Genomic DNA, 11,678 nt, shown 5'->3' with positions numbered 1-11,678 from the left:
GAGAGGCTGGACTGAGGGCTTGTGGGCCTGTTGTAAGGCAGGTCCTTATCAGACATCACCGGCAACAACGTCGCCTATGGGCACAAACCCACCTTGGCTGGACCAGACAGGACTGGCAAAAAGTGCTCTTCACTGACGAGTCACGGTTTTGTCTCACCAGGGGTGATGGTCGGACTTGCGTTTATCGTCCAAGGAATGAGCATTACACCGAGGCCTGTACTCTGGAGCGGGATCGATTTGGAGGTGGAGGGTCCGTCATGGTCTGGGGCGGTGTGTCACAACATCATTGGACTGAGCTTGTTGTCATTGCTGGCAATCTCAACGCTGTGCGTTACAGGGAAGACATCCTCCTCCCTCATGTGGTACCCTTCCTGCAGGCTCATCCTGACATGACCCTCCAGCATGACAATGCCACCAGCCATACTGCTCGTTCAGTGTATGATTTCCTGCAAGACAGGAATGTCAATGTTTTGCCATAGCCAGCGAAGAGCCCGGATCTCAATCCCATTGAGCATGTCTGGGACCTGTTGGATCGGAGGGTGAGGGCTACGGCCATTCCCTCCAGAAATGTCCGGGAACTTGCAAGTGCCTTGGTAGAAGAGTGGGGTAACATCTCACAGCAAGAACTGGCAAATCTGGTGCAGTCCATGAGGAGGAGATGCACTGCAGTACTTGATGCAGCTGGTGGCCACACCAGATACTGACTGTTACTTTTGATATTTGAAGTTTGCTGAAAATAAAAAAAAAAAAAAAGTGAAAAGTGAGAAAGTGAGAGGACGTTTCTTTTTTTTTTTTTTTTTTTTTTTTTTTGCTGAGTTTGTGCATGATTACAGAAAGATGCAAACTTAATTTCCACATGCCAAAAGTATTTCAGTATTTGTTTACCCAGCTACAGTACTGCCACAATTAATGTGTGCAATATTAATTTGAAGTATGTTAAAAAACAAAAATGTGTTTTAAGCACTCAATCCTGCAGAAAGTCTATCATTATCATCAGGTGTTGACGCTAGCATGACAGACATCACTGCTTTCATCTCGCAGGGATTGGCTGGCGTTTTTCGTTCCTCATTTGCGTAAAGCAGAGGAATTTGAAAATTTTCGACACCACTGTCATTCCCACAATACACCACGAGAGCGTGGCGCTCAACTTCCACAGGAATGAATTAAAAATGCTCCCTCACCTTCGCTCAAAACGCGCTAGTGGACACGAACTGTTACTGGCACGTGGTGAGCGAAGGTGATGGGGCGTTTTCAATACAATTCATTTCTATGGAAGTCGAGCAGCACGCTCTCCAGGTGGATTGTGGGCAATGGGCGTTCAAGCGAAAACACGTTTTGTTTCGCTTCAACAGGACTAACAGCGATATTTACAACAGAAAACACATAGCTTCACACAAACCAGAGAACAGCACTTACAAACATGCCTCAAGAGTTTATAGTCCAATTTTTATTTTTGGGTGAACTAATCCTTTAAACAAATTAACAAATGTATTTTAAAAGATTTGAAAGCCATGTATGCCAATATATGTATCATAGGCTACCGATATTTATGCAGGAGAAGGGAGGGATAATTGCAATTAATTTGTCAATTTAGTTGTAATTAAGATTAGAGTATTCGTGCTATGGTGTTTATGTGTGTTTTCCTTTCCCATTTGAAATCCTGCTTATGTAATAAAAACCTCACTTGACAATTGAATAAATAACGGAAATAACTTAGTCATATTTTTAACATTTACACTGAAAATTATAAGATATTTAATAATGACAAATAATATCAAATATAAGTGAAACGTAAAAAGACAACACAGCAATAAATTAATATTTTTGACTTTTAATATATATATATTTTAATTTGCATTAAAGACAAGACATCAAAGAACAACCCACAAAGAACAGATGACTTTTTTCCATTTCTTTAAAAATAAGACAATATGAGATAACAACCCCATCTCTTTGAGATGGCAAATGAAAACAAAAAACAAAAAGGCAAAGTACAGTTAAAAGCTGACGTCACACCCCTTACACACTCCACTTTAGAACGCCCTGATTTGAATTTCTTTCCATTTCAAATCAAAATTTACACAAATGTATACAACAGCCCACAGAAAGAGAAAGGGAGGGGGGTTATACATAAGCAAGGGATAAAATTACATTTGTACAAAAATAGATTTGCTCTCTTTCTCTAGATGTCCTATAGTTTTCTCAATGTTTTAAAAGGTTCTGTCTCTGTGACGGCTAAAGCGGTGATTGTGTCAGGGTCAGAGTTTATCCTTACTAGAATTCACGGGGGGGAGTAGCAAAGCAACGTGTTTCTCTGTCTTTTCCACTTACCAGGCTTTTATTTTTGCTTTTTTCCAAATCTGTCAACGAGCTGGTGTACGATCTTTCTTAGGGATTGGAATTGCTGGTATCGATCTAAAACTTTCATTGGCTGAACACAAAAGCTTCAACAAAATGTAAAAAAAAACATTTCTATCTGAGAATATTACACAGTGCAATTAGACCTGGTTTTAGTCCATTTAAGCACACACGTGGCTCCCTCTTTGCTAACATTGTCTGGAAACATTTAAAGAATGGATTTATATATTTTCATTAGAAATATACACACATATACATATAGACAAAATATAGCTTTATGTTATAAAGCATTTGTGTATGTATTAATTCTATCTAGGTGATCATTTCTGGATGAGTTCAGAAAACTCTCAATTTGTTTCCTACAGGAGAAAGTTTCATCATTATTATAATCTTATAAACCTGCATATGGCTTCAAGATACCTGATGAAGCCATTAAATGTATTTGCTACGCAAAGGGAATGAGGGTAATGAGGTAATAGGGCGCAAAGCTGATTTTCAGAATTGAACCTATTCATTTAATTCGTAACGTAGAGACATCCTTAATGAAAACTAGTATCTAAATTGGTTCGGCTTCACTCTTTATAAACCCGCTCGAATGATTTAAATCATGCTATTGCTGAAGACTGTTTGCGAGACTGCACTCAAATAAAAACACTGATAATATCGCGTAAAAGTGCCATTTTCTCCGATTAAATACTTGTACAAAATTCAAGTAATGTTGCAGTGCTGCATCTCCACCACTAGGGGGTAGTCTAGTCTCAGATCTCCCATGATCTCAGCATTCACTACTTGGACTGTGCAGACTCCTCGCTTATCTAGATGCAAAGACTCGAGTCCAAAATGCAAACTGTCGTCGGTATTATGACTGGAGACCCGAGTGCTGGTCCTGATAGTATATCAAGGACATTGAGTCTCTGTATGCTTGCTCATTATGTGGTCACAGCCACAGGTTTCATAGCTAGCTTTGGCCGGACAGTTTGTAAAAGACATCAAACTCACTATGGACAGTCTTTGGCGGCGGGGGGGGCGGTAATGCTAGATGCATAGTTTAGCAGCAGCAGATTACAGAATGAAAGAAAATGCTGAAGATGGCAAAATATAGACCCAAAACAGAAGATATCTTACAAAAAAGTGAGAAAAGTTGTAGATAGTAGTAGACATTTTTTTTTTTTTTTTTTTTTTTTTTACAGAGGAATGGAAGTTGTGAGTGCTTGCTGGTCTATTTTCTCTATGCAGAACACCACAATCTCACCATCTAAACCTCTATAATCTTAAAATAATACAACAATGGGACTTGAAACTTGACATTAAGTGCTTAGAAATGGAGAACATCATAATGATACGCAAAAGTCTTGACTGCATGGGACGGCTCATTTGAACAGCAGACACAGGAGTGGATGGGGGCACAAAGGACTCAATATACCATAGTAAAAGTGACCGAAAGAGAGGTAACTGCACACATTTTGGAAAATCATTAGAAAATACAGGATACCAATACTGAGCTGGTTGTAGTAAACTGTACAAGTGTTGAGCTAGTTTAGGAAACAGCTTGAGGTGAACTGGTATACAGAAAAGACACATAGTGGGATGTGTGGGCAATTTTTAGGTGGCTAGTTTTCCACCATAAGAGTCCTTGGTTTTCATTGTTCAACAGTGAGTGAAATCTGCGACACGCAGATTTAATTTTGAAATGTGTATGTGTGTTTAAAGTACATAATGAAGTGTGAATGATCATAATCCAGCTTGTTCTCTTCATCTGTAACCACAGATGAATTGTATGGTGCAGGCTGCTCAGGACTGGGTTCTAATGGCACAGGACCTCTGCCAGTGTGATCCTGAAGAAAAGGTCCTTATTGCGTCTTCTGTCCACCTTTGATGATGCTCGAAGTGAACTAGGCTCAGAGTACTGCGAGAACTTAGTTCATCATCCATTCTCTTGCTTGGTGACGTGCAACTGACCTGATTCTTTCGTCCATAGCAACTTGACATTACAACACAGTAATTACCGGAACATTCTATCAGGAACGATTGTAACAGGATTGTAATCTCAATAATTTATAATCCTGGGTAGCTCCCACCAGAGATTAAAAACAATGTTTGTGTTAGAAGCCTGAATCATTAGCCATTAGGCTACCAGCCTCACCATATTACCATCATTATCATATCCCATAAGTCTTCATGTGTCCAGACACGCCAGCCTACTCTGTAGTGGCTGGCCCTATAACGTCCACCCACCTATCATCCACATGAGTCTAATTAAGAGTCCTGGATCCCTCCCATAAAACCCACTGAATCTCAGCATACCCAATCCGGCAATTTCCATGCCGACCCTTGTGGTATTTCTGCAATTACTGCACAATGAAGAACTGTACCTCCATCAAATCAAATCTATACGGTTTTTCATCTTCTTTTGTACATATACCCATTGAAGGATAGTTTGATACACCCATGTCCACTGTTGTCTGTGGGCTTGAAGTCCATTTTCGGTTTTTTTCTAATGTATTATATATTTATTTCTTTATACAAGGTATAAAACAGACCCATCAATGCCATGATTGTATTTAAAATGCTGAGTCAAGCGGAGGTGCTCAAAGTTGCTTATGAAGCCTCTCCACTCTGGCAAATGGTGTCATGTGATCAGTTTCTGTTTGGGGGGGCGAGGAGAGTGGCAGCCCCTCACTACCCCCGGTGACAAGAGGGCGCTATGTCATTTGGTGGGGCGCCTCCAGCATCTCCATAAGGAAGGTGTCGATGGGCGTATCCCCTATGAGCTTAAAGAAGAACAGGTGCTCTAGACATTTGAGTCCAATGGAGCGCAAGGCAGGGAGCCGCAGCAAGAGCTTAGCAAACCTACACACACACACACACACACACACAAAAGAAACCACACATTATTCATATACTCAAATGCAAAGACAAGATACAGTTGTACAATTAGACCAAAAACTACACTTATTCTAGACAGAGAATCGACTCTTATCTATTTTATCTTTTGTACTTGATACAACTCTCTCAACAGTCTTTGAAGTCAGGCTGAAACATCCTGAGACTAGTAGTACTACAAAACTATTTTTCATAAAATATCTTTTTGAAATATGGAGCAGGGTCATGCATAATAATAGCATAAAACATAAACAGCTGGATCAATACAATATAATATAATACAAATATATTAAAAAATATGAATAATATGATATACACAGCCAGTCAAAAGTATGGATATAACTGACTGAATTTATGTTTTTGATCAATTTAAACCTTTTGATTTGGTTTATGCTTAATTGCTTGAAATCATTTAAAAGATTTTTTGTAATTTATTTTAAGGGTGAGTTGTACCAGATGAAGAAAAACAGCCAATAAATACTCGTTTTATTTCGAATAAATGTAGAGAGAGAGAGAAAAAAAGAATGAGTAGGCATGCCCAAACTTTTGACTGGTAGTGTATATTATATTATTAGATATTGTTTAATATTTAGCACTATTAAAATCTTAATATTTGTGAAAATTGTGTACAGCAACTTTAAAATTAGTTTTAAAAAAGAAAGAAGCCAAAAATAAGGTAAAAAAGGGCCTGTTAAAATACAAATGCCTTTTTTTATGCAAAAAAGTACATAAGTTGCAACAAATATAACTACAACTCCTAACATCCATAGCTTATTTGCAATGAAATATGCTGATTGTGAAGTAAAACTAATATTAGAGTCTTATGGCACGGGTATACTTTTTCTACTTTCAGGGTTGGATCGTGCTCAGCCAACCATGTTGCCTTGAAAAGTATACTTTTCTGACCGCAAACGCATTTGACACACGCCCACTACCACTGCTTTGTGATACTCTTTTTGTACAGTCATGCGCACAGCTGGGGACTGCGTCTGAGGGTCAAGAATATCTGGGCTGTGTGAAATTTGCGTCATGCATACTAAGCGAGGAGCGATCAGCAGCGCGAAAAACCGAAATATCCTTTGGCCTTTACTGAAGTGGTACATAGAGAATGGAAGAAGGAAAATTATTCTGTACCTTCCAGGTTGTTCAGGATACTTCTGTTTGCAGTAAGCTTCCAGTGAGGCATAGACCTTCTCTCTTAGTGCTTCAACTTCACCAGGGTTGGACAGGCCTTTGGAGTCTGAAATTGTAGAAGTTGCATAATAAAGTTGAGTTGTGGAGAAGGAACTGTACCATCCTTCCTTAGCACAGCCTCAAATTGGCAGCCAGTTCCTGCCCACCCACTGGGTGGGGTGAGAATATTTATTCTACTGAACAATAACAAGAGTACCAATATACACCACAGCTATAAATATCATTCCAACTACATTTCTTCAAGCAGGCAGATGAGGTAAAAATAACATAAGATTATTTAAAAAATGAAGTGAATGTCTGCAACTCATTCTCTCTCAACTCAATCTGATTCTCTGGAAAAGCCTTCTTAGAGCCTTTAATTGGGTAAATGGGAAGTCTTTCTTTCCTCTTCATAAAGTGAGTGGAACAGAGGAGAGCTCTGTCTTCAGAGAATGAGCCATATGCTGTCTCTGGGTCATGGGCTGGGTCTATGCCTCATTAATGGTCACAAATCGCTTTCGTGCCAGTGATGTGGGGCTACATTCACACTGGGGTACAAAGGGCAATGTTAACAACATCGAAAACACCTCAGAGAACAAATGTGCTCAAGGATAACATATCATGAGGAGACATTTAGAGATGTTTACTCAGTTTACAGAGTGCCTTTTTTAGTGTGGGGCTTTTGGATTTATAGGACCAAGAAAATTATTTGGGATAAAGAGGGGGATTGGAATCGGGACACATCACCGGTTGGAATCAAACCTGTGTCACCTACTGTACATGAGTACTACAATTCAAGCATTTAAGCATAAGCCTTTAAATCAAAAGGTTTTTAAGATCACGATAAACATAAATTCTTTTATATGTGTCCAAACTTTGAACTTATAATGTATGAGGAGAGAACTCTGGGAAGTTAGTACCTGGGTTGAACAGGACGATTGCTCGAAGGCACCCTAACTCTGTTTTATCCATCTGCATGTCTCTCATCTTTGACACCAACTCCGTCAGCACCCTGAACACAAGAGAAAACACACTGGTTAAGATGTCCAGAAGAAGAACAGGGTTACACTGCTCAAAAATGCCTTAATCTTTCTTATAAATCAACCACATTACTAACACAATCAGCCATCGGAAAATGAGATAGATGCGGGCAGATATTACTCCATTACTGTCAGGGACACTCAAATATGACTATCTCCTTAATAAATGTCTAGATTGGCATCATTTCCTCTATCCAGAGAGTGATGTCTCCTATGATGCTCTTGGCCTTTGCGTGACCGGGTGACGGCACGCATACTGGCGTGGGGCAGCCTCATTCCCACTCTTAACACACTCTAATTAAATTGGCCTCCTGGAACAATAAGATGAGGGGGTGAGGAACTTCAGCCCAGTGTTTAAGCCGACCATCCACTTCATTTGTGCCACATCTGTCACTTGAGGGGGACCTGATAAAGAAACATTATCAGTGCAGCGCATCTTAATGTTAGCTGCATTAATGCTGAGATGCAATCCATTCTTGTAGAGGAGCCAGGCGTATTCTAATTGCTAAAAAAGTCTCTGGGCCGTAAGAGCAGAGCAGAGACTTGATCTTGAAACATTGCAGACTTAAAGGAGTCAGGTGACAGCTGCAAGGGACAGTTAATATTCCAATTACTGTTAATATATATATATATATTTTTTTTTTGGTCAATTACTGTCTTGTGTCTGCTTGGTAAACATTAGCACTGAGATGTGCCTCTCTCATATAAATGTTCTGTAACCACCATGGCCCTTTTTTAACCTTATTTGGGCTGACCAATATAGTTAAAACTATTTAATCTCAATATTTTTCAGCCTTTTGATGATTATAAATTACATGTATGATATATATATATATATATATATATATATATATATATTTTATTCATTTAAAGCCACCATCATTTCAACCAAATATTTTAACAAAGTAGATTTAATATGTGTAATGCAGGAATTACATTACATTTTTGCTAATAACTCCAGAACCATAAGGACTAGAATAAAAAATGTATTTCCTCTGAATCCTTCAATGCCCCCCAAATGAATTGGCCACACGGTTTTCAATTGTGTCAGACAATGTTTATAGCACTTCAATGTAAAAGAAAAACAAAAATGACTTTTTCAAATTTGTCATAGGCTATTTGTCTGAGTCACAAGAAATTTGGTATGTACCATCTAGAGATACTCCTGTTAAAAGTTATCAAAAGGAATTTGATGAATTCAAACATTTAGAAGATATGAGCCAATATGTTTTGGGGGTGGTCCATATTTACAAATTGGCCATTATCTTATGAGTGCAATAAGCTATCCAAATTTAACAAAACATGGTAAACATGGACAACAGGTCATTCTGATGGCACATGCCAAATTTCCTAAATTTCCAATGCTAGAGGTAGCTCTAACTTAAGACATTTTTTTATTTTGCAACACGATCAAATTTGGCTATTTTGGTCTTATTCTCTTCCAATTTGCTTGGATCTCAATAATTGCCACTTGCGGCTATACTGAATAATTTTCATTGATGTACATCAATATAACAATACATAAAAAGAAACAGCAATGATATTTACTAACATATATTTTTACTAAAACATTTTAATAGAGGAAAAATGTAGTGCAGGGACTTCCTTGACCATTTTAGACTGATGACCCAAACAAATCAGAGTTTGGAATTGATTAACTAAAACTGATTCAGTTTGAACAGATTCATGGAAATGAAACACACTTCAACACCTTTTAGCTACATCAGTTTACGTCAGAGACGCTATTAAAACATTTCTATCATAATGCTCTCTTACAAGTTACAAGGCAACGATGCATCATGAAACTACTTTAACAACAATCTATTTATGTAATTTAATGGTCAAATTAAAAACGCATTAAAATAAATTTATATTTAATCATTTATCAGCAGCAAAATAATTGCGAATATATTTTGAATAATTGATATATAGATTTAACTTAAATAAATAAAAAAGAGAAATTGCTGGTAGTTCGTCATCTTTTATTATTTAATGAACATGGCATTGGTCAGTTTTGTGCTGGCACAGATAAAGCATATCTGCGACTCTGGGTGTGTCCTCCATATTCTTTGATTTCATCATAAATGACACACAAATGGATTTCCTTTAATATTTTCTGTCTGAGCACTCGACCATTTCTGCATGACCTCTGTTGCGAGCGCGGCTGCATATTTAATGAATATCGATGTAAATCGATGGAAAGCTCGTTCCTCCCTGCCCTTTTGCTCTGCGTTTCGCTGGCAGAAATGTCAAGGTTCCTCTTCTGCCCTTGTCATGAAAATTTCACGTTTGATCATCTCTTTGTGCCGCCATATTTGAATGTGTGCCACAGTTTCACAACTTCAGAGAAGACCAATAATTTGAGATGTGCTTTAAAGTGCTCATAAAATTATCCAACATGACTGGGTTTTGCTCTGTTCAAAATATATCTTAGCCAAACATAGTACAACATAAATTTATTCTAAATATTTTTTTTTTTTACAGACAGCAGGCCTACCTCAATAAAAAAAGATCCAAGAAATACCATTTTATTACCAATGTTTTTTTTAGTTTTTTTTGTCATTGGCAATACCATGCTTTTCTGGGCATGAACAATGGTAGTACTATTGTATTCTTTGAAGTACCTTAGATTACAATATAAATACAGTGTTACATATGGCAGTCATTCAGAAACAATGTCTCTACCAAAGTAACATGGTATTACCATCTAATACCATCACTGTACCATGGTTCTGCAAAAGTACTTTATTAAAAGGGCAGAATTAAAAAAAAAAACTACAAATATAAAGTTATAGATCTTTGCCAGAGGACATGTGTTAATGTGTGAGGCTGTGAGATAAAGAAATACATTCCGTACAATGTGTTGAACTGTATCTGGGTGCCGAACATTCATCCGACAGAACATTGAAAATAGGTTTTTCCACTGGAAAACATAGGTTGTGAATACTGACCTAGGACCATGGACCCCCTTATAGTCATGTTTTCCTCAATGCCAAATGAAATATATTATGTACTCTGACTAAGCTTTATAAAGGATGTTTCTAACCTGTCAAATATGGCTCCTACTCCTGCACTGTGGGCACTGTTCCGGTGCACGTGTAATCCTGTGGCCAACAGTATTCCGTCCTTCACTGCAATGGAACGGTGTGAAAATGATGCAATGAGGAGTTCATTCCACCCTGCGAGAGACAGATAAAATAATGACAAAACATTATACACAGTGAGGGTGAATTAAGGAAGGATTTGAGTGACAGGGCTCCTTTAACCAGTCTGCCTAGCAACTACTCAGCTCCCCCTATTTCCCCAGAGTTGAGCTTGGGAAAGGCTGAGATGCTTTCATCTATGAGACAGCAGAACTAAAGGGGTTATTTATAGAAAACCTGAGAGCTCTGAGAAAGAACAAGAAATTGAGAGAAGACCCTCTCTCATGCTCTTCAGGTTGTTCTCAGAAGACCAGCATTGCTCATTAACACAACAGGCTATAAAGGAAATTAAAAGGAAAGAAGTTTGTTTGTTGAATGACGGTCTCCTGAACATCTATTTGTCTTACTTATATCAACTTCTTTCAACTTCTTAGAGAACAAAATTATTGACTATTCTGACCCTGTACTCATAGGTTATGGTTCAAAACATAGAACACAGCCTACATAGACTGCATGGTTGGTAGATGGTTGTTTACTGGCCCACCCTCAAAAGAGCCTATCCCCAAGACTCTATGATATTCTTGTCCTCCTTCAATGTAAATCTAAAGACCTTAAGTATGAGCAATAGTAATAGTGATGTTTGCCTTAGCAAGTAAAACTAATGACCTAGTCCTATTACTAGCAAACTTAAACTTACCTGCTCGTAGAAGAATGACCTGGTCGTCCAGAGGCAGCTCTGAGAAATGTGGGATCCTCTTGGCCCATTCCACCAGAGTGAAGAGCTGTTTGTCTGCGGCCTGACAGATGTTTGTGACTGGATCATTGGGCTGGTGGAGGAAACAAGAACACAAGAGGGTGTCAGATGAGTTGTATATCCAAATATCACAGAGATCACAAAAAAATCTATTTCACATACTCAGCTATTCAATTAGTTGACTGAACATGCTAACATGAATAGAAACTATCAATAGATTTTTGACAGCTTCAAACCACCTGTCATATTTTGGTAAGCAGTCTCTTTATATATTCATTGATTTCACTTTCTTATTGTCTCATTCTGTGTGTCTGTTTATTTTTTATT

The 11,678-nt window shown here is 38.1% G+C and overlaps 1 protein-coding gene across 2 annotated transcripts in view; it reads right to left on the bottom strand.

Moving 5' to 3' along the window:
* Positions 1-1,813: 1,813 nt before the first annotated feature.
* Positions 1,814-11,678, bottom strand: part of LOC127428944 (retinoic acid receptor RXR-alpha-A-like) — a 162,327-nt gene continuing 152,462 nt past the window's right edge. For both annotated transcript variants that reach the window (XM_051677641.1, XM_051677642.1), the window contains exons 7-11: positions 11,295-11,424; positions 10,501-10,633; positions 7,335-7,426; positions 6,376-6,481; positions 1,814-5,208 (exon numbers count right to left, since the gene is read on the bottom strand). In XM_051677641.1, coding sequence (XP_051533601.1) covers positions 5,061-5,208; positions 6,376-6,481; positions 7,335-7,426; positions 10,501-10,633; positions 11,295-11,424 — 609 coding nt within the window. In that variant the 3' untranslated portion in view covers positions 1,814-5,060. The remainder of the gene's footprint in view (positions 5,209-6,375; positions 6,482-7,334; positions 7,427-10,500; positions 10,634-11,294; positions 11,425-11,678) is intronic.

Source organism: Myxocyprinus asiaticus, chromosome 38 (genome assembly GCF_019703515.2).
Source record: "Myxocyprinus asiaticus isolate MX2 ecotype Aquarium Trade chromosome 38, UBuf_Myxa_2, whole genome shotgun sequence".
In the NCBI taxonomy this organism is placed as follows: domain Eukaryota; kingdom Metazoa; phylum Chordata; class Actinopteri; order Cypriniformes; family Catostomidae; genus Myxocyprinus; species Myxocyprinus asiaticus.
The sequence above is the reverse complement of the archived record's forward strand: the minus strand, read 5'-3'. Positions and strand labels throughout refer to the sequence as shown.